Source organism: Rhinoraja longicauda, chromosome 38 (genome assembly GCF_053455715.1).
Source record: "Rhinoraja longicauda isolate Sanriku21f chromosome 38, sRhiLon1.1, whole genome shotgun sequence".
Taxonomy (NCBI): Eukaryota; Metazoa; Chordata; class Chondrichthyes; order Rajiformes; family Arhynchobatidae; genus Rhinoraja; species Rhinoraja longicauda.
In genome coordinates, this window is record NC_135990.1 from 9892120 (window position 1) to 9914702 (window position 22583).

General features: G+C 46.3%; 1 protein-coding gene across 3 annotated transcripts in view; it reads right to left on the bottom strand.

The window, feature by feature from the left end:
- Positions 1–1894: 1894 nt before the first annotated feature.
- The window catches only part of vps33b (VPS33B late endosome and lysosome associated), a 48012-nt gene continuing 27323 nt past the window's right edge, over positions 1895–22583 (bottom strand). For 2 of the 3 annotated variants that reach the window (XM_078429866.1, XM_078429864.1), the window contains 9 exons: positions 20426–20490; positions 18553–18607; positions 15180–15226; positions 13014–13146; positions 8651–8724; positions 6839–6940; positions 5839–5914; positions 4481–4597; positions 1895–3666 (listed from right to left, as the gene is read on the bottom strand). In XM_078429866.1, the coding sequence (XP_078285992.1) occupies positions 3587–3666; positions 4481–4597; positions 5839–5914; positions 6839–6940; positions 8651–8724; positions 13014–13146; positions 15180–15226; positions 18553–18607; positions 20426–20490 (749 nt within the window). In that variant the 3' untranslated portion in view covers positions 1895–3586. The remainder of the gene's footprint in view (positions 3667–4480; positions 4598–5838; positions 5915–6838; positions 6941–8650; positions 8725–13013; positions 13147–15179; positions 15227–18552; positions 18608–20425; positions 20491–22583) is intronic. The other variant, XM_078429865.1, reaches the window with a different exon arrangement.

Genomic DNA, 22583 nt, shown 5'->3' on the forward strand with positions numbered 1-22583 from the left:
GGAGGGACAGAGGAGCTATCTGAAGTTGGAGAAGTCGACGTTCATACCACCGGGCCGCAAACTGCCCAGGCGAAATATGAGGTGCTGCTCCTCCAATTTCCGGCGGGCCTCACTATGGCACTGGAGGAGGCCCATGACAGAGAGGTCAGACTGGGAATGGGAGGGGGAGTTAAAGTGCTGGGCCACCGGGAGATCAGTTGCGTTAATGCGGACCGAGCGCAGGTGTTCAGCGAAGCGATCGCCGAGCCTGCGCTTGGTTTCGCCGATATAGATAAGTTGACATCTAGAGCAGCGGATGCAATAGATGAGGTTGGAGGAGGTGCAGGTGAACCTCTGTCTCACCTGGAAAGAATGTTTAGGTCCTTTGATGGAGTTGAGGGGGGAGGTAAAGGGACAGGTGTTGCATCTCGTGCGGTTGCAAGGGAAAGTGCCCGGGGTTAGGGTGGTTTGGGTAGGAAGGGACGAGTGGACCAGGGAGTTGCGGAGGGAACGGTCTCTGCGGAACGCAGAGAGGGGAGGGGATGGGAAGATATGGCCAGTGGTGGGGTCCCGTTGTAGGTGACGGAAATGTACAAGAGATATGGAAAGGTACAAAGGGAAGCGGATTGAGGGTTTATGGATCACGTACAGGCAAAGGAGAGTAGTTTATCTTGGCAAGATGTCCAGTAGACATGTGGGGTGATGGGCCAGTTCCTGTGCTGCACTGTTCTATAGTCTACAAAGGAGCAGCTGTTCACAATGTACAAGGAGTCCAGAGCACCTGAAGCAATTCACAGAGAACATTAAATCTTCACATAGATATCACTTAAGGTTAAAATTAAACCTTGGTTGTTTGTGCTGCGAGGCAGCTGAACTACCTGAGTGCCAACGACCTGCTATAAACACAACCGGTGATATTAATAGACAAATGGTTGTTTCAAAATAGAGTAAGATGAATCTGGATCAGTGGTCTGGTGTTTTCGTCTTAGTTCTAAATATTTCAGTCTACTTTGCACATACTAAACTCAAGCACACACTATTTTTTTGGTTTTTAGATATACAGCATGGAAACAGGCACTTCGGCCCACCGTGACCATTCTAACCACCAATCACTCGTCCCATGTTATCCCACTTTCTCATCCACTAGACTCAGTTTACAGAGGACAATTAACCTACGTCTTTGTGATGTGGGAGGGAACTCGAAAACTGGGAGAACGTGTAAACTCCACACAGAGAGCACCCGAGGTCAGGATCGAACCCGGGCCTCTGGCGTGTGAGGCAGTATCTCTACCAGCTGTGCCACTGTGCCGCCCTACATTAAACCAGTTATTGATTCTCCAGAAAAATGGCTGATTTAGCCAGTTTTCCTGAGGAGGTCAGGTTTATGCCCGGGCCACGTAAATGTTTAGCTTTTAATATTTAATTTCTTGAAGAAAATGTCACGTTGTGATTCATCATTGAGAATGACAGGCGTATCATTGTTGTTGATGGAAAAGCCAGAGTTGAATAGCCACCTAACAATATTGAGCTGTGCAAGAATAGTGCACACTCTGGTGAGGCAGCAGAAGGAAGCCAGTGCACATGGAAACATATCGCAGCGGTATGCATAGGGACTCTCCATCCACCAGTAGCAGGGTTACCTTGAAGTGCCGCTCTGCTGCACTGAGGAAGTCCTACAATGCCGAGGACGCTGCCTTTCAGACAATAAACTAAGACACCAACAGGGGAAAGGGATTCAATATTTTTAAAAAAACAAGGATTGTGGTTAAACCACCTTTGGATACAGTATATTGTATAGATCAAACTGAATTTCAGATGTCACCCTCAGTCATATACTGTACATAAGAAAATAACTGCAGATGCAGGTACAAATCGAAGGTATTTATTCACAAAATGCTGGAGTAACTCAGCAGGTCAGGCAGCATCTCGGGAGAGAAGGAATGGGTGACGTTTCGGGTCGAGACCCTTCTTCAGACTGATGTCAGGGGGGCGGGACAAAGGAAGGATATAGGTGGAGATATGAACAGTTACTGTACATAAGAAAAGATACTGTACATAAAACGTTTTTTATTTATTGTCACACGTTATATACATAAAAGTTTAGCTCAGTGCAAGATGGAATTTCACAGTCAAAAAGCTAGCACTCGGTATCAGCAAAGTTCCTTGCCCATGGAAACTTAAAAATGACAATTATTCCTGTGGAGACAACGGGAAAGTGCAGATGCTGGAATCTTAAGCAAAACACAAAGTACTGGAGGAATTTAGTGGGTCAGGCAGCATCTGTGGCGACCCAAAACATCGCCTGTCCATCCTCTCAACAGATGCTGCCTGATCCACTAAGTTCCCCCAGCACTTTATTTTATGCTCAATAATTCCTGTTGGCAGCATTGAAATTGAAACTTAAGTTATCATGACTTGCTAGAGTATGATACAGAATAGACAATTGTTACTTTTAATGTTTCAGATTGTTATAACTTTGATTTTAAGAGGCGGAATGTAAAAGTACACAGGAGAATGAAAATGGAATCAGAACAATTTCATTGAAGACCCCTGTTCAGATGAAACAAATGGCTTTAATTCTCTCATTTAACATTCTGTTTTATTACATATTTGCAATCCCACCCTTTGTTACTAAAAAATGTCTGGCACATTTTTCTGAATTAGATAAATTACATTTTTTATATCGGGGTGATTACCATGGAAGATTTGTTGTATTTTACATTTGTGGAGAATACTGACTGCATTAGGTTTTGTTATTCCATCCCCATTGTGTTGAAATAGTTAGTGAAATAGCTCCACTCCCACCACAGTTCCAAAGTAAATGCAAGGAAGTCTCCCACACCTGCTCATCAAAACCAGGTTACTCCTTCAAAACCAGACTGGCCGGTCATGACCTCATTGCCGTCTGTGGGACCTGTTGCACAGAAACTGATCTGCACATTTACCAAAGGAACAATGCCAACACTCAACAGGCTGTAATTTAAGACTTTGGCAATAGAAGGTGCTAAATAAAGAGTTGTTTTGTTTCTGATCTCCAAACTCAAAACCTCCTTTCAAAACTGACCCGATGACCTATAGGGCAGTCGTGGATTATGGGATCAGGCAGGAATGTTGGACCGAGACAAAAGTCAAATCAGCCACCATCTCAGTGAGTGGCAGAGTTGATTTCAGAGGCCATGTATTGGGCTCCATATTTTTCTCAATGTTTCGTCGTTGATTGCAATGCAAATCCAGCTCTTCCACGGTTTCTGCTGAGGTAAATGCAGTGCATTGTTATTTCACTGGAAATCCTTCTGCTTTCCCTGAAATAGAAGTTACAAATCCCTCTGTCAGCCTATTAGGTCAGTACAGCCAGTTCACACTGAGTAGTCAATTTATAGGATTCAAGAAGCTGGCCAAGGTGGTGGTTTAAATCTCAGCACGTCCATTGTTCCATCAGAAGTTGAGACAACTGGACTTGGTTACACTGACAGGCTCCATCCAGTTACAAAGGGTTGAGGGGAATTTTGTTTTATTTTTTATTACTAGGTTTAAGCTGGCTCAACAATCTCCACTCACTGTACATTCCCTCTCCTGATGTCTTGCTCAGAAACGGCTGATGCATCTTTCACACGTGCGTCTCGAACAAAGACTCCAGCATCCGAAAACTGTTTGTGATTGCCGTGGTAACAAAAACAAACCTACATCCTGTGTAAGATAAAGCAGAAAAAAAAAATGAAACACAAAATGCCATTTTAATTCCCTTCCCTTCCTCTTTAAGTCAAGCTACTGAGTTAAGTTACAGCACAGCTCCATGCATGCAGACAGCCCACTGCTTGCAGCTTGGATCTGGAGTGTTCGGAAGGGCTGAGAGATGGCACCCAAGTCTGCTCCAGTCCTGGCCAAGCATCCATACACCCAGATTTTCCAGTTTTCCATTTGCAAATGGGACTAGCTTAGATGGGGCATCTCAGCCAGCACGGATGTGTTGGGCCGAAGGGCCAGTTTCTGTGCTGTATGACTTTATGAATCTATGAGTAGGAACCATTGGTTGATAAATAGGGGTGGTAATAGTGATATCCTCCCCCCTCTTCCAACCCCGCTTCATTTATTATGTAGTGACTGGGAGGATGTTCAGTCCATCCTACTCATGCCAACCTTTTGAAGAGTTAACCAAATAATGCCACAGCCTAACTCCCATGTAGCTTCAGGGTTGTGGGTATATGGAACGAGCTTTCAGAGGTAGCTGAGGCAGGTACTATGACAGCCTTTAAAAGATACTTGGACTGACTGGTAGAGGATATGGCCCAAAAGCGGGCAAATGGGGCACCTTGGATGAATTGGGCCAAAGTCCTATTGAATTAGTTTACAATTGCCCTTTCAGGCACTGTGTTTCCAATCATAACAATTCAACATGTTGAAAAATGTTTTGCACAGGGCATCTCTGGTTCTTCTGGGAATTATTTATATCTACCTACTGCACTCTGGCAGTGTCCACCACTTTTTAATCATCTCTTGTTACCTTTCTCTTTGCCCAGGAACCTCAGGGCTGCGATTTCCGAGAATGTGCAGCCTCCGAGAAAAAGCACAAGAACGACCTTCTGCATGCTGCTGTTGGATGCTGCGTCGGCGGGCCTTTCTAGAAAAGGATAAGAGAACTTCACAGACCATGACACCAGGATTGGGCCACATGAAGTTGTCGTTACGTTTATTCATTCATGGTGGGTGGGTGTGGCGGGTATCGCTGCCATTTATTGCCGATCCCCAACAACTGTTGCAAACCACGGGCCTTGTCAGAGGGAAGTTCAACCACATTGCTGTTGATCTCGAGTCACGCGAAGGCCAGATAAGGATGAGACATACACTTTCCCTGAAGGGTATCTGGGACTTCTAACAATAATCCCGTAGCTTCATGCCCACCATTACCACAAATGGCTTTTATTTTAAACACATTTCTTGAATTGAACTTAATTTCCTCAGATGCTGTGGGATTTATGCTCATGACATGCATTGTCAGTCAAAGTCTCTGGATTACCTCTCCAGTAGCCTAACCTGTTCCACATTTCTTTAGCGAGGAACCAGTTCGTTATTTCACGTCAATACTGCCTGTACCCCAACATCCACTCCTATCTGATCCCAACGTGGTCATATGTACATGTAGAATGCTGGTTTACAAAGTGCTGGAGTAACTCAGCGGGTCAGGCAGCATCTGTGGAGAACATGGATAGGTGACGTTTCACAGAGTGCTGGAGTAACTCAGTGGGTCAGCAGCAACTCTGGAGAACATGGATAGGTGACGTTTCGAGTTAGGATCCTTTTTCAGATCAGCATCTGCAGTTCCGTGTGTCTACTTCCCAAGAACATATAGTTTTAAAGCATATATTGGTTCAATTGGGGGTATGGGGAGAAGGCAGGAACGGGGTACTGATTGAGAATGATCAGCCATGATCACATTGAATGGTGGTGCTGGCTCGAAGGGCCAAATGGCCTACTCCTGCACCTATTGTCTAATAGAAAAAGTCCACCATCATTTGCCCATCAATAAACCCTGCCCTTGCAAAGCCCAGATCTAAAAGGTTCCAAGGAACAGTCTCTGGTTATTCCTATAACTTAAATTGTGTGTGAGTCCAGGCTGAGAACGGCAGTAGAATATTCTTCAATGGTGGCCACCCATCCAAGCCCATTTCTGCCATCCATGGTAGCCGATCAACAATTCTCTGGTGTTCCTCATACATAAAGAGAAAAGAGTCAGGGAGGAGCTGGGAGGTGGCATCAATGCCCATGGGCTGTCCCAGGGCAGCTCGTCAATGGGCAGTGACCAACATTGGAGCATGACACATGCCAGAGAGCGCCCACTCCCCAATCCTATCCAACACTTACCATTGGTGACAAATTCATTGCTGTTTAATAACCGCGACACCTCCTCCATTCCTGCCCAGCCCTCATTTTCCAGCACCTGGCAATAGAAAAAAATATATTCCGTGCTGAATCTGGGGTAGAGTGACGGAGAGGTGGGGGGGGGGGGAGAGGGGGTAACCTCTTGCATTCATATCGCACCTGTACCATAGCAGATTACCCAAAGGAACAAGATGAACAGGGGGATATGGGCCAAACACTGGCAAATGGGACAAGCTTAGATGGGGCATCTTGGCCAGCACGGATGAGTTGGAATAGCCTACATATATTTCTGTGCTGTATGACTCTCCATGACAAATATTAGTGAAGTGCTAAGTGAAGAGAATGTGATTAAATGCAAGTTCAGGAAAAGATGGTGCTTTTTGAAGATGGACAGGCATAGAGGGAGGTCTGGAAATGTACAGCAGAACAGAGTGAGGAAAGAAAAGGTGTGGGTAGTTTTGGGTAGGTCAGTGGGGATGGAGAGAGCGGGCAATATTGGTACAATAGACCAGAGCTGAAAGTGCTGGTACCAAGCCAGGAACATCTACAGAGTGGCAGTCCTAAGCAGTGAAAGACAGAGGGGTACAATCTAACAAATTAAAACAGTTTAGTTCAGAACAACCTAATTAAATGTTTTTGACAAGGCAGAGCCCTCTATGAATGGATTAAGAAGGACATGCTTTCAGAGTTCAGCCTTCCACAAGTACAATATAAGATAGGAAAGACACAAAATGCAGGAGTAACTCAGTGGGTCAGGCAGCATCCCATGTATAGGTGACGTTTCGGGCCAGGAACCATTTTCAGACTGACTACTTTAAAGAAGTCAACTTGTACTTTGAAGAAGTTCTCCTCTCTACCAGAATTTTGTGTCTTTCCTTGGTAAGCCAGCATCTGCAGTTCCTCGTTTCTACTATATTAGTCAGGTTTATACTCTTCATTCTTTCGAAGCAAGGACTGCAAAGGCAGATTGTATTTAACCTACCTGTTCTATGATCTTACAGCTCAGTGGAATGTATGCACCGCTAAATACATAGGCCATGTCTCGTGGCACCTTCAGGTCATATTCCTCCTCTGAGCGGGGGATCTGCCGAGAGATGGGAGATGACACTGAACGTTGTGATATGGAAAACACAATGGAGCTGAAGCAATGGGACGGATGAGTACACACCAGGGGCTCACGTTGTCGACCTCCCCGTGGTGAGCCCCGTCAACTGACCTCAGTCAGGCGAACGACAACAAACAGAGACAGCAGAAGCAGCTTCATAACTTCTGCTGCCTCAAATGCAAGAAGAAGAAGTACATACCACATGTAATTGTTTTATTCACAAAATGCTGGAGTAACTCAGCAGGTCAGGCAGCATCTCGGGAGAGAAGGAATGGGTGACGTTTCAGTGAAGAAGGGTCTCGACCCGAAAAGTCACCCATTCCTTCTCTCCCGAGATGCTGCCTGACCTGCTGAGTTACTCCAGCATTTTGTGAATAAATCGATTTGTACCAGCATCTGCAGTTATTTTCTTATACCACATGTAGCGGTAGAGTTGCTGCACGGTAGCGCAGCGGTAGAGTTGCTGCTTTACAGCGAATGCAGCGCCGGAGACTCAGGTTCGATCCTGACTACGGGTGCTGCACTGTAAGGAGTTTGTACGTTCTCCCCGTGACCTGCGTGGGTTTTCTCCGAGATCTTCGGTTTCCTCCCACACTCCAAAGACGTACAGGTATGTAGGTTAATTGGCTGGGTAAATGTAAAAAATTGTCCCTAGTGGGTGTAGGATAGTGTTAATGTGCGGGGATCGCTGGGCGGCACGGACTTGGAGGGCCGAAAAGGCCTGTTTCCGGCTGTATAGATATGATATGATATGATATGATATGATAATTGTAACAGTCTGAACATCTGGGGCCATAAATTAATTCATTTAAAAGTTGTAAGCTTATACAGTAGATGCAAATTGCCACACTATTGCAGCTTGAGTTTGGACATTTGAAATTAAGGGGAAAACAATCTGAGAAAAATTGCATCACGTTCATGCAAATGGAATTATTACTTTCCTCTCAGAACATGCTTCCCACAATTTGTCTTGCCATTCCCTCCGTCTGTTAAAGCATTGGCATTCTGGCTGTCTAATTCACCATCACTGACTGGCATCATCACAGTGGTGCCCAATCTATCTTCAGGTGTAAAGTTAGACACAAAATGCTGGAGTAACTCAGCGGGTCACGCAGCATCTCTGGGGAAAATTAGATCGGTGATGTTTCAGGTCGTGACCCGTCTTCAGACTATGAGTTTGAAGAAGGATCCCGACCAGAAACATCACCTATACATTTTTCCAGAGATGCTGCCTGTGCTGCTGAGTTACTCCAGCATTTTGTGTCTTATCTTATGTAATAACAAGCATCTGCAATTCTTTATTATTAGAAAGTAGACACAAAATGCCTCAGCAAGTCAGGCAGCATCTCTGGAGACAAGGAATGGGTGACGTTTCGGGTCGAGACCCTTCTAAAGACCTCCCAGTTCGGACCCAAACCGGACTTTTTTAAAATAAATTTATCCAGACCTCCCAATTCTTTATTATTATGTCTTCAGATGTTCATGGGCAAACGGGACTCGCTCAGATTGGCAAACTGAACAGCATGGAGAGCTGGGCCGAAGGGTCTGCTTTCATGCAAAGGGTTGCTAGGGTAAACCATCTCTTTAACTGAGATCAACTAATACAGGCAGGGCTCACCCACAGTGCACAGACCTTATCCTTTTTAAACATTACTCCAAAATCGTCAGCCTATTTGTTTGGGGCCTTACCAGGTTCAGCCGTTTGCTCAAAGCTCTGAAGTGACTTTTCCTGGCCAGGGACGAGAAGGCATCAGTCAGCTTCCCTGAAAACAAGCGATTTTACACTTTAGGTAATTGCAGGGGGTCCCAGTGAGGGGGGGGGGGGGGGGGCTGCCGAGAACAAAAGAGGGAGGCGGCAGGAAGCAGGTTGGAATGTTTGGTGGACCTTTGTAACTTTGTCGGTGCCAGGACATGGCAACAGTTGTCTCCTGTCGAGGTGAGGTTTGCTACATTATTTTACCGGTTGTATGCGAAACAAAGCGTCTCACTGCACGAGGTACATGTGACAATAAAGTATCATGAAATCATTGAATCATCAATTGGACAAAATCAGAACAGATAGCCTAGTGACAAACACGCATTGGGAATGGGACTCTCAGTACTGGAGTGCAGGCCACCTGGAGGGCTGATCATGACCATGCTGCACATGGCTTAGCATCTCAATAGACAATAGACAATAGGTGCAGGAGGAGGCCATTCGGCCCTTCGAGCCAGTACCGCCATTCAATGTGATCATGGCTGATCATTCTCAATCAGTACCCCGTTCCTGCCTTCTCCCCATACCCCCTGACTCCGCTATCCTTAAGAGCTCTATCTAGCTCTCTCTTGAATGCATTCAGAAAATTGGCCTCCACTGCCTTCTGAGGCAGAGAATTCCACAGATTCATAACTCTCTGACTGAAAAAGATTTTCCTCATCTCTGTTCTAAATGGCCTACCCCTTATTCTTAAACTGTGGCCCCTGGTTCTGGACTCCCCCAACATTGGGAACATGTTTCCTGCCTCTAACGTGTCCAACCCCTTAATAATCTTATATGTTTTGATAAGATCCCCTCTCATCCTTCTAAATTCCAGTGTATACAAGCCTAGTCGCTCCAGTCTTTCAACATACGACAGTCCCGCCATTCCGGGAATTAACCTAGTAAACCTACGCTGCACGCCCTCAATAGCAAGAATATCCTTCCTCAAATTTGGAGACCAAAACTGCACACAGTACTCCAGGTGCGTCTCACTAGGGCCCTCTCTGGTTAGTACTGGAGGGCCAGAGGTGCACAACCAAGGAGACCAATGTCCAGGGACTATATCATCAGTGAAATGAGTAGAATCATTATATAAGGAGGAGCAAGAGAGTAGACGTTTCATTTTTTACTTGAGAGATGCAGCGCAGAAACAGGCCCTTCGGCCCACCAAGTCTGCTCCGACAAGCAATCTCCCGCACACTAACACTATCCTACACACACTAGGGACAATTTACAATTATCCAACAAACCTGTACCTGTTTGGAGTGAGGGAGGGAAGCGGAGTTCCCGGAAAAAACCCACGCAAGTCATGGGGAGAATGTACAGATCTGTACAGGCAGTACTGTACAGTCAGGATCAAACCCGGGTCTCTGGCACTGTAAGGCAGCAACTGTTCCACTGCACCACCGTGGAGAAGTAAATGTGTGGCTCAGACATTGGCGTGGGCGATATGGTTCCAATTAATGGCACTGCACTGGAAATGGCGGGAACCGTTCCATTGGAATGGGCTTCAGCTGAGCTGTGCTGAGACCAATGTCCGGTGAATCGCATAAATCGGGTTGGAGAAAGGCCTCTAAACTAACTGTGTAGTGGGGTAGGGAAGCTATTGAGGGCGTGCAGCGTAGGTTTACTAGGTTAATTCCCGGAATGGCGGGACTGTCATATGTTGAAAGACTGGAGCGACTAGGCTTGTATACACTGGAATTTAGAAGGATGAGAGGGGATCTTATCGAAACGTATAAAATTATTAAGGGGTTGGACACGTTAGAGGCAGGAAACATGTTCCCAATGTTGGGGGAGTCCAGAACAAGGGGCCACAGTTTAAGAATAAGGGGTAGGCCATTTAGAACGGAGATGAGGAAAAACTTTTTTAGTCAGAGAGTTGTGAATCTGTGGAATTCTCTGCCTCAGAAGGCAGTGGAGGCCAATTCTCTGAATACATTCAAGAGAGAGCTAGATAGAGCTCTTAAGGATAGCGGAGTCAGGGGGGGATGGGGAGAAGGCAGGAACAGGGTACTGATTGAGAATGATCAGCCATGATCACATTGAATGGCGGTGCTGGCTCGAAGGGCCGAATGGCCTTCTCCCTGAACCTATTTTCTATTGTCTATTAAAAAGAAATGGGAGTTGTGATACTTAATAATGAGGTGGAAGGGTCGACCGTCAGGGCACGAGGCAGACTGACCAGCGTGCCAATGGCTATCTCACGGCAGCAGGCCTGGATCACCCACTATGGAATCCGAAGAGGGAAGCAGCCGAGCCCGGCCCGGCCCCAGCTCGTGCCCGAGGACCAGAGAGTGGAGGCCGTTCATAAGTGATCGGAACAGAATGAGGCCATTCGGCCCGTCAAGTCTGCTCTGCCATTCAATCATGGCTGATCTATCTCTCCCTCCTAACCCCATTCTCCTGCCTTCTCCCCATAACCCCTGAAACCGGCACTAATCAAGAATCTATCTATCTCTGCCTTAAAAATATCCACTGACTTGACCTCCACAGCCTTTTGTGGCAATGAATTCCACAGATTCACCACCCTCTGACCAAATAAATTTCTCCTTGTCTCCTTCCTAAAGGAACATCCTTTAATTCTGAGGCTGTGACCTCTGGTCCTAGACTCTCCCACTAATGGAAACATCCTCTCCACATTCACTCTATCCAGGCCTTTCACTGTTCGGCAATTGGTGACAGCAGACGCTGGACAAAGAGCTGGTAAGTGGATCCGGCGGTCTTACCTTCCGCACCCTCGAGGTCGGCTGCGGGAGGCGCCCCCACGGCACAAAGGCTGAAGGTGGCCGGGCGAGGAGAGGGACAACAGCTCACTGCATCATCCGGATGGAGGTGATGCTGGAGGCCCTGCAGCCAGGACAACAGGCCTCTATGGCCAGCTGCAGCGTGGACTTTGAAAATGGCGCCAAAACCTGGCGACACTAATACATTCTCTCATTTCCTTATACTTTGTACTTAATCTGGGATTCTGTATAATAATAATTTACTGAAGTGTACGCAAAAAAAAAAGAATTCCACTGTACGTCGGTACATGTGATAATAAAGAGCAAAGAGGTCCTTCTGCAGTTGTACAGGGCCCTAGTGAGACGCACCTGGAGTACTGTGTGCAGTTTTGGTCTCCAAATTTGAGGAAGGATATTCTTGCTATTGAGGGCGTGCAGCGTAGGTTTACTAGGTTAATTCCCGGAAAGGCAGGACTGTCGTATGTTGAAAGACTGGAGCGACTAGGCTTGTATACACTGGAATTTAGAAGGATGAGAGGGGATCTTATCGAAACATATAAGATTATTAAGGGGTTGGACACGTTAGAGGCAGGAAACATGTTCCCAATGTTGGGGGAGTCCAGAACAAGGGGCCACAGTTTAAGAATAAGGGGTAGGCCATTTAGAACTGAGATGAGGAAAAACTTTTTCAGTCAGAGAGTTGTAAATCTGTGGAATTCTCTGCCTCAGAAGGCAGTGGAGGCCAATTCTCTGAATGCATTCAAGAGAGAGCTAGATAGAGCTCTTAAGGATAGCGGAGTCAGGGGGTATGGGGAGAAGGCAGGAACGGGGTACTGATTGAGAATGATCAGCCATGATCACATTGAATGGTGGTCCATGCCCGAAGGGCCGAATGGCCTCCTCCTGCACCTATTGACTATTGTCTATTGAATGAAAATCAAAGTGTGCGGAAAATATAAGCAAGGTGTACAAAAGAAGGCAAGGCAAACTCCACAAGTGGCTTCCATTATATCTCTGTCCACATGACAGTAAATAAATTAACTAACTTCTGAATAAGGTTATAGAGTTAGATAGAGCTCTCGGGGCAGTGGAATCAAGGGATATGGGGAAAAGGCGGGCACAGGTTACTGATTTTTTAGATTTTTAAATTTTTTTAGAGATACAGCGTGGAAACAGGCCCTTCGGCCCACCGAGTCCGCGCCGCCCAGCGATCCCCGCACATTAACACCATCCTACACACACTAGGGACAATTTTTTTTACATTTACCCAGTCAATTAACCTACAAACCTGTACGTCTTTGGAGTGTGGGAGGAAACCGAAGATCTCGGAGAAAACCCACGCAGGTCACGGGGAGAACGTACAAACTCCGTACAGACAGCGCCCGTAGTCAGGATCGAACCTGAGTCTCCGGCGCTGCATTCGCTGTAAGGCAGCAACTCTACCGCTGCGCCACCGTGCCATCAGCCATGATCACAATGAATGGCGGTGCTGGCTCGAAGGGCCAAATGGCCTCCTCCTGCACCTATTTTCTATGTTTCTAAACCTGAGGTCTTCGATGCGCATTTTACATGTTGAGTGGCTCCTTACCCACGGCTTTATCTGTCACAAGCTTGCCCATAGTGCTCTCCACTGCGGTCAGAGTTTCTCCGGACTGTTGCTCGGTCAGCAATCCGATCTGTTTCAGGTTGGCAAAGGTCAGGAGGTGCTCGTATCCATAGCTCTGGGGATACACATGAACCGCGTTACAGATCTTGGACAGCAAGTAACAGCGGCCCATCTACAGGAAATTGCCGCTGGATGCAATGATCTCGGGCAGTAACAAAGCAGAGAGCAAAGACATGTGGTACAAAATCATGGGAGGAAAAGATCAGGTGGAAGCATAGTAGTGCAGGAAAAAACTGCAGATGCTGGTACAAATCGAAGGTATCACAAAATGCTGGAGAAACTCAACGGGTCAGGCAGCATCTCAGGAGAGAAGGAATGGGTGACGTTTCGGGTCGAGACCCTTCTTCAGGGCGGAAGCATAGAATCACTTGCCCAGAGTTGGGGAATCAAGAACCAGAGGACAAGGACATAGGTTTAAGGTGAGGGGGTAAAGATTTAATAGGAATCTTTTTCACACAAAGGGTAGTGGGTGCATGGAACGAGCTGTCGGATGTGGCGGTTTAGGCAGGTCCGATCACAATGGTTAAGAAGCATTTACAGGTATATGAATAGGACAGGTTTAGAGGGATATTGGCCAAATGTAGGCAGGTGGGACTAGTGTAGATGGGACATGTTGGCCAGTGTGGGCAAGTTGGGTCAAAGGGCCTGTTTCCACACTATATGACTCTATAAAGACAAAGTCAACAACAGATTCACTAAAGCTTCGTGGCAATACTTCACCATTGTCCAAATGAATGAAATGGTCAGCCATCTGACACAGAATTATATTGAAAGTTCATCCTAGAAGTTACCACTCATAAGCCGCCCATTATAGGCTAATTTATAAAATCGGGTTTCATTATGTTAAATGAAGACATCGGTAGTGCATTTCTACCTCGCCAGGGTGATCAATAATGGATGGGAGTTGAGGCCGGCTGCAGAGTATTCCGCTATTCGCTGGAGCGACATTAATGCCGGATCGTGTATCCAATCAGCACGTCTGTTTCAGAGCTGTGCAGACAATGCAGCGATCACTCACAGCCTCTGGGTGTGGGTGTCATCTCATCCAGTGCTCTCTGTGGCAGCTAAATGAATGGAGATGCCCGCTGAGTGATGTGTAGTTTCGTGTCCGTACCACGACCTGCTCGTGTGGTCTTGACAACTGTAATTGCAGCACCCACCAACGTGGTGATCTGAATCAGATTCCACTGCACTGCTTTACAGCACTGAAGTGCCCAGAGGAACTGAGGGACATTTACATCACCATCACTCTTAGGGAAGACCGAGGTACTCAAGGGACAGTGACACCGTCCACATTGGCTGTAGATTGGCTGAGAGCCTTCTATCTCTTTCCCCCTGCCCTCTCAGTCTACCATCTCCCATCTTTGTTCTCCCTGTCTTCTCAAACCCTTTACTCATTCTGTCCGTTCCCAGCCCTCTTCCCCCCCCCCCCTTATTTCCTTTTCCACTGCTCTTTTCTCTTTCCCTAACCCTTTCCTCAGTTGTACCTTTCACTTCCTTTCTTCTCCCCCCCTTTCTAACCCCTTCTGCAATCTCTCTGTTCCCGTTTAGTCTCACTTCCTGCCTTCCCATCTCTCCATTTCCACTTTCACGCCGGGGATTTTCTCCAAGCGGTGGAAAAGATCGTAAAATCACAGAGAAAAGGCAAGCAGCGTGGCCGCAGATTCTAAGTGCTGCCGTGTTAATGTTCCACACTTAATCTACATCGCCAAAGCAGGTGCAGTGGCGAAATAATCCTATCTCTCGAGTCAGGGAGTTGCAGGTTCAAGTCCCACTCCAGAGCTGTGTGCAGATTTAAAATGCCAGCAGAAAGATTGCAGCAACAAGACCCACACTAAGCCTCCCAACGCAGCCCACCATCCCAAAACAGGTTTAAAATGGCAGCAGAAAGATTGCAGCAACAAGACCCACACTAAGCCTCCCAACGCAGCCCACCATCCCAAAACAGGTTTAAAATGGCAGCAGAAAGATTGCAGCAACAAGACCCACACTAAACCTCCCAACGCAGCCCACCATCCCAGAACAGGAAAGCCCCAACTGTTCACACCCACAAACGCTCTTGTAATAGTATTGATTTCCTTCGCTTACTTGCAGATACTGTGTTTTCAACGATCGATAATCTTTGGAAATCAGACCTGAAGGGGAAGTACACAAGAAGAATATTACAAAAGAACTGACAATTCTGAAATGGAGATACAAGAAACTGCAGATGCTGGAGTCTAGAGCACAAAAATAACTCAGTGGGTCAGGCGGCATCTGCAACATCAGGTAGGACCTTCATCTGTCATTCCCTTCCTTAGATGTTGCTTGACCCCCAGAGTTCCTCCAGCACTTTAAACTCCGAGATTCTGATGTGGCAATATATTACAAAACTCGGAAATATTCTCATTTCATTTTAAAGAAAAAGTCATTCAACTATGTGACAGCAAATCATTTAAAAGATGTGCCTAGAATTCTCCCAGTGAATAGGGAGAAACTATTTCCTGTGTTGTACAAGTATGTGAAGCACTTCACACAAATGAAGGACAATTGGAGAAATAATCAAGAGGGGTGAAAAGATATTTTTTCAAGAATACTGCAAGTTATTATAAGAAGGTGCAAACTATACCGGTAGCGCAGCGGTAGAGTTGCTGCTTTACAGCGAATGCAGCGCCGGAGACTCAGGTTCGATCCTGACTACGGGTGCTGCACTGTAAGGAGTTTGTACGTTCTCCCCGTGACCTGCGTGGGTTTTCTCCGAGATCTTCGGTTTCCTCCCACACTCCAAAGACGTACAGGTATGTAGGTTAATTTGACTGGGTAAATGTAAAAAATTGTCCCTAGTGGGTGTAGGATAGTGTTAATGTGCGGGGATCGCTGGACTTGGTGGGCCGAAAAGGCCTGTTTCCGCGCTGTATATATATGATATGATATGATATATTGCTCCATGAGTCTGCACTATATGATCACGATGCATCACTTTTCTACTCAAGATTCAGATTCGTTTACTGTCATATTCACCAACAAGGAAATTCCTTGTTCACATGAAGCTCAGACCACACAGTGTGCTTGGTAATAATAGATACGATAAATGCAAGACAGTAGAATGGCGAAGAGATTGTCGTGCAATCTGACGCAGCGCAACAAAAACTAAAGTACAATAACGGTATAGTTTTAGTGAGGGTGCGCGGCAGCAGTTTTGGGAAGGACATGTGAAATAGGTGGTTGATTTAGACAATAGACAGTAGACTATAGGTGCAGGAGGAGCCAATTCGGCCCTTCGAGCCTGTACGCACCGCCGTTCAATGTGATCATGGCTGATCATTCTCAATCAGTACCCCGTTCCTGCCTTCTCCCCATACCCCCTGACTCCGCTATCCTTAAGAGCTCTATCTAGCTCTCTCTTGAATGCATTCAGAGAATTGGCCTCCACTGCCTTCTGAGGCAGAGAATTCCACAGAATCACAACTCTCTGACTGAAAAAGTTTTTCCTCATCTCAGTTCTAAATGGCCTACCCCTTATTCTTAAACTGTGGCCCCTTGTTCTGGACTCCCCCAACATTGGGAACATGTTTCCTGCCTCTAACGTGTCCAACCCCTTAATAATCTTATACGTTTCGATAAGATCTCCTCTCATCCTTCCAAATTCCAGTGTATACAAGCCTAGTCGCTCCAGTCTTTCAACATATGACAGTCCCGCCATTCCGGGAATTAACCGAGTAAACCTACGCTGCACGCCCTCAATAGCAAGAATATTCTTCCTCAAATTTGGAGACCATAACTGCACACAGTACTCCATGTGGGCCCTGTACAACTGCAGAAGGACCTCTTTGCTCCTATACTCAACTCCTCTAGTTATGAAGGCCAACATTCCATTGACTTTCTTCACTGCCTGCTGTACCTGCATGCTTCCTTTCAGTGCGGTGTGGTAGAAGCTGTTCTTAAGACCGGACTTTCAAGTCTGTATCTTCTCCCAGAGGTAAAGAGGGAAAAGGGAATGGCCAGGGTGGCTGGCATCCTTGATAATACTTCCAGCCTAACTGATGCATGGCCAAGTAAATGGACTGGATAGAAGGACGTGACGAGCCTGCGATGGACTGGGCTGCGTTCACGACTCTGTGCAGGTTCAGGTGGTCAAGGGTGGAGCAGTTGCCAGGAAATGAGTGCATGGGCCGAGGAGTTTACGGGAGAGAAAATTGGCCATCGGAACTGAAGCAGGGAGGAGATCAGGATCAGGAGGCTGAGGAAGAGGGTGGGGGCAAGTGGTTGTCCCTGTTTAGTTTATATTTAGTTTAGAAATACAGTGCACAACAGCCCTTCGGCCCACCGAGTCCACACCGACCAGCAATTCCCACACATTAACACTATCCTAAACACACTACAGATTGTACCAAGCCAATTAACCTATAAACCTGTACATCTTTGGAGTGTGGGAGGAAACCGAAGGTCTCAAAGAAAACCCAAGCAGTCACGGGGAGAACGTACAAACTCCGTACAGACAGCACCCGGAGTCGGGATCGAGCCCGGATCTCCGGCACTGTAAGGCAGCAACTCTACCGCTGCGCCACCGTGCTGCCGGTGGTGCTGGGAAAGTCACGTTCACGGTGGCGTAGCCTTACAGCGAATGCAGCGCCGGAGACCCGGGTTCGATCCCGACTACGGGTGCTGTCTGTACCGAGTTTGTACGTTCTCCCCGTGACCCGCGTGGGTTTTCTCCGAGATCTTCGGTTTCCTCCCGCACTCCAAAGACGTGCAGGTTAATTGGCTTGATAAATGTAAAATTGTCCCTAGTGTGTGTAGGATAGTGTTAATGAGATCGCTGGTCAGCGCGGACCCGGTGGGCCGAAGGGCCTATTTCTGCACTGTATCTCTGAACAATAAAAAACTAAAAAAGACAGTTGTGTTCTTCATTGAAAATCTCTTCCTCGAGGCGCGGCTCGGCCGCGGGACTTTACATCGCCCGGCGAGGCTCGGCCGCGGGACTTTCCCGGCGCAGCTCGGCCGCGGGACCTTCCAACTCCTTGCGGGGGCTGCGCGAGTCGGTCGCCTCGGCAGAAGTCCAACTATCTGTCCGTGGGAGAAGCATGGGGGAAGAGAGAAGAAATGTCTTTGCCTTCCATCACAGTGAAGAGGTGCCTGGAGTCACTGTGATGGATGTCTGTGTGTAAAATTGTGTGTCTTGTGTCTTTTACTCTGTACTGTGGTGGCTGCGTGGCAAATGGTTTTCGTTCAATTTATTTTGAATGACAATAAAGGTCATTCAATTCAATATTGAAATACATTCCTAGAATCCTTTGCAGAGGGCAGTTTTAGTGTGTGCAGCTCCTCTGACGGTGCTTCAATCCTGGCACTGCAAGGCAGCAACTCTACCGCTGCGCCACCGTGTCGCCATGTGTTTGTGAGTGTGTACATTTGCAGGGATCTTGCCTCACAGTCTCCCCACCCTTGGAATGACTTAGTGTTCTGAAGGTTTCAAACTCACCATTTTCTGTCAGCGAAAGTAGACACATCAGCCGGAGACTCTCAAAGGGAGAAATCTGAAAAAATCAAGTCAGCAGAGAGTAAAAACAAACTAGTCGAGTGTGGAGAATGTCAGCAGTTTACGATGCCACAGAGCTTATCTTTTGATTGACCTTCAACCAAACCAATACTTGCGAAAGCCAGATGTTTTCAATGACAACGTATAAGAAATATTTAGATAGACACTTGAATAAGAAAGGCATCAAAGGATCAAATCTAATACAAGAAAATGATACTAGTGTAGATGGGCACAAAGATCAGTGTGGAGGTATCACAAAATGCTGGAGTAACTCAGCAGGTCAGGCAGCATCTCAGGAGAGAGGGAATGGGTGACGTTTCGGGTCGAGACCCTTCTTCAGACTGAGTGCCTCAGTCTGAAGAAGGGTCTCGACCCGATACGTCACCCATTCCTTCTCTCCTAAATGCTGCCTGACCTGCTGAGTTACTCCAGCAGTTTGTGATACCTTCGATTTGTACCAGCATTTGCAGTTATTTTCCTACACAAGGTCAGTATGGACGTTCACTTTAGTTTAGTTTAGTTTGGAGATACAGCATGGAAACTGGCCCTTTGCCCCACCGAGTCCGCTCTGACTAACGATCACCACTACACTAGTTCTATCCTATCCCAGTTTCACATCCTACACAATAGGATCCTATACAATTTACAGAAGCCAATTAACCTACAAACATATTTGGAAACCTGGGAGGAAACTGGAGCTGGACAAAACCCACACAGTCGCAGAAAGAATGTACAAACTCCGCACAGACAGCAACAATAGTCAAGAACAAACCCGGGTCTCTGGCGCTGAAAGGCAGCAACTCTACTGCTGCACTGCTTTGCTAAAGGATTTCTGTGCTGTACAACTCTATGCCTCCATTGAACTGTGGATCAGGTGCACTGGATGAAGGAAAATCACAGCCTGACTCTGGTCTCTGCCGATGAGCAAAAGGACACTTACAGCCGGGACTGCCAGGAATGGGAACCCACACTTATTTTCCTCACCACTGTAAATTGCACATGTTCTTTAAATGTGTTATAAAGATGATTTCCTATTACCCAAGCATAATTCCTGATCTGTTTTATGAGGGTGATTAAATCCAGCATTCCCTCTGTCCTTCCAAGTGATTGTCAAGTCAATTTTATTTGTATAGCACATTTAAAAACATCCCACGTTGACCAAAGTGCTGTACATCAGTTCAGGTACTAAGAAAGAACAGAAACACAAACATAACAGCACATACATAAACAGTTCACAGCGCCCCCTCAGAGGGCCTCAAACGCTAGGGAGTAGAAATAGGTTTTGAGCCTGGACTTAAAGGAGTCGATGGAGGGGGCAGTTCACCTCCTTAGCCAAACGTGTGACATGCCTAACTTGAACTCAATACATCAGTACAGAGTACTCAGTACAGATGCGGCACGGTGGCACAGCGGTAGAGTTGCTGCCTTACAGCGAATGCAGCGCCGGAGACTCAGGTTCGATCCTGACTACGGGCGCCGTCTGTACGGAGTTTGTACGTTCTCCCCGTGACCTGCGTGGCTTTTCTCCGAGATCTTCGGTTTCCTCCCACACTCCAAAGACAGTTTGTAGGTTAATTGGCTTGGTAAATGTAAAAATTGTCCGTAGTGGGTATAGGAGTGTTAATGTGTGGGGATCACTGGGCGGTGCAGAACCGGTGGGCCGAAGGGTCTGTTTCTGTGTTTTTTTCTGTATTGTATCTCTAAATCTAAATCTAAAAAAAAAAGGTGTAAAACAGGCACACCTCAGTAGTCTCACTTCAAATGGCCTCTAGAGGATGGCCGAGTGATCTTAATACACATATACTGGTACACATACCTGCCTGTTAATGTGCTCCTCAACACAGGTGGTGCTCTCTCTGATCTCGAACCCTTCCAACAGTGCTGGGGAGGAGAAGTCAGTCAGTGAGCGGAACACGAACAGAACGCATACTCAAGAACTACAATAATTTGATAACAAAACTGAAATTAGTCTTCGGAACGTGCGTTTCAAGGATAATTTCCAGGAGACAGAAGGCCCTTGCAGCCATAACATAACATATAACATATAACAACTACAGCATGGAAACAGGCCTGTCCGGCCCTACCAGTCCACGCCGACCATTCTCCCTGACCTAGTCTCATCTACCTGCACTCAGACCATAACCCTCCAATCCCCTCCTATCCATATACCTATCCAATTTACTCTTAAATAATAAAATCGAGCCAGCCTCCACCACTTCCACCGGAAGCCCATTCCATACAGCCACAACCCTCTGAGTAAAGAAGTTCCCCCTCATGTTACCCCTAAACCTTTGTCCCTCAATTCTGAAGCTATGTCCCCTTGTTGGAATCTTCCCCACTCTCAAAGGGAAAAGCCTACCCACGTCAACTCTGTCCGTCCCTCTCAAAATTTTAAAAACCTCTATCAAGTCCCCCCTCAACCTTCTACGCTCCAAAGAATAAAGACCCAACCTGTTCAACCTCTCTCTGTAGCCTAAGTGCTGAAACCCAGGCAACATTCTAGTAAATCTCCTCTGTACCCTCTCCATTTTGTCGACATCCTTCCTATAATTTGGCGACCAGAACTGCACACCATACTCCAGATTCGGCCTCACCAATGCCCTGTACAATTTCAACATTACATCCCAACTTCTATACTCAATGCTCTGATTTATAAAGGCAAGCATACCAAACGCCTTCTTCACCACCCTATCCACATGAGATTCCACCTTCAGGGAACAATGCAGTTATTCCCAGATCCCTCTGTTCCACTGCATTCCTCAATTCCCTACCATTTACCCTGTACGTCCTATTTTGATTTGTCCTACCAAAATGCAGCACCTCACACTTATCAGCATTAAACTCCATCTGCCATCTTTCAGCCCACCCTTCCAAAAGGCCCAAGTCTCTCTGTAGACTTTGAAAATCTACCTCACTATCAACTACTCCACCTATCTTAGTATCATCTGCATATTTACTAATCCAATTTGCCACACCATCATCCAGATCATTAATGTAAATGACAAACAACAGTGGACCCAACACAGATCCTTGGGGCACTCCACTAGACACTGGCCTCCAACCTGACATACAATTGTCAACCATTACCCTCTGGTATCTCCCATTCAGCCATTGTTGAATCCATCTTGCAACCTCACTATTAATACCCAACGATTTAACCTTCTTAATCAACCTTCCATGTGGAACCTTGTCAAATGCCTTACTGAAGTCCATATAGACAACATCCACAGCCTTGCCCTTATCAATTTCCCTGGTAACCTCTTCAAAAAATTCAAGAAGATTAGTCAAACATGACCTTCCAGGCACAAATCCATGTTGACTGTTTCTAATCAGGCCTTGATTATCCAAATAATTATATATATTGTCCCCAAGTATCTTTTCCATTAATTTTCCCACCACAGACGTCAAACTAATAGGTCTATAATTGCTAGGTTTACTTTTAGAACCTTTTTTAAACAAAGGCACAACATGCGCAATGCGCCAATCTTCCGGCACCATCCCTGTTTCTAATGACGTTTGAAATATTTCCGTCATAGCCCCTGCTATTTCTGCACTAACTTCCCTCAATGTCCTAGGGAATATCCTATCAGGACCTGGAGACTTATCCACTTTTATATTCTTCAAAAGTGTCCGTACCTCCTCTTCTTTAATCCTCCTAATTTCCATCACTACTCTACTTGTTTCGCTTACCTCACATAATTCAATATCCTTCTCCTCGGTAAATACCGAAGAAAAGAAATTGTTTAATATCTCCCCCATTTCTTCCGGCTCAGCACATAGCTGTCCACTCTGACTCTCTAATGGACCAATTTTATCCCTCACTATCCTTTTGCTATTGACATATCTGTAGAACCCCTTGGGGTTTACTTTTACATTACTTGCCAAAGCAGCCTCATATCTTTTTTTCGCTTTTCTAATTTCCTTTTTAAGATTCCTTTTACATTCTTTATATTCCTCAAAAACCTCATTTACTC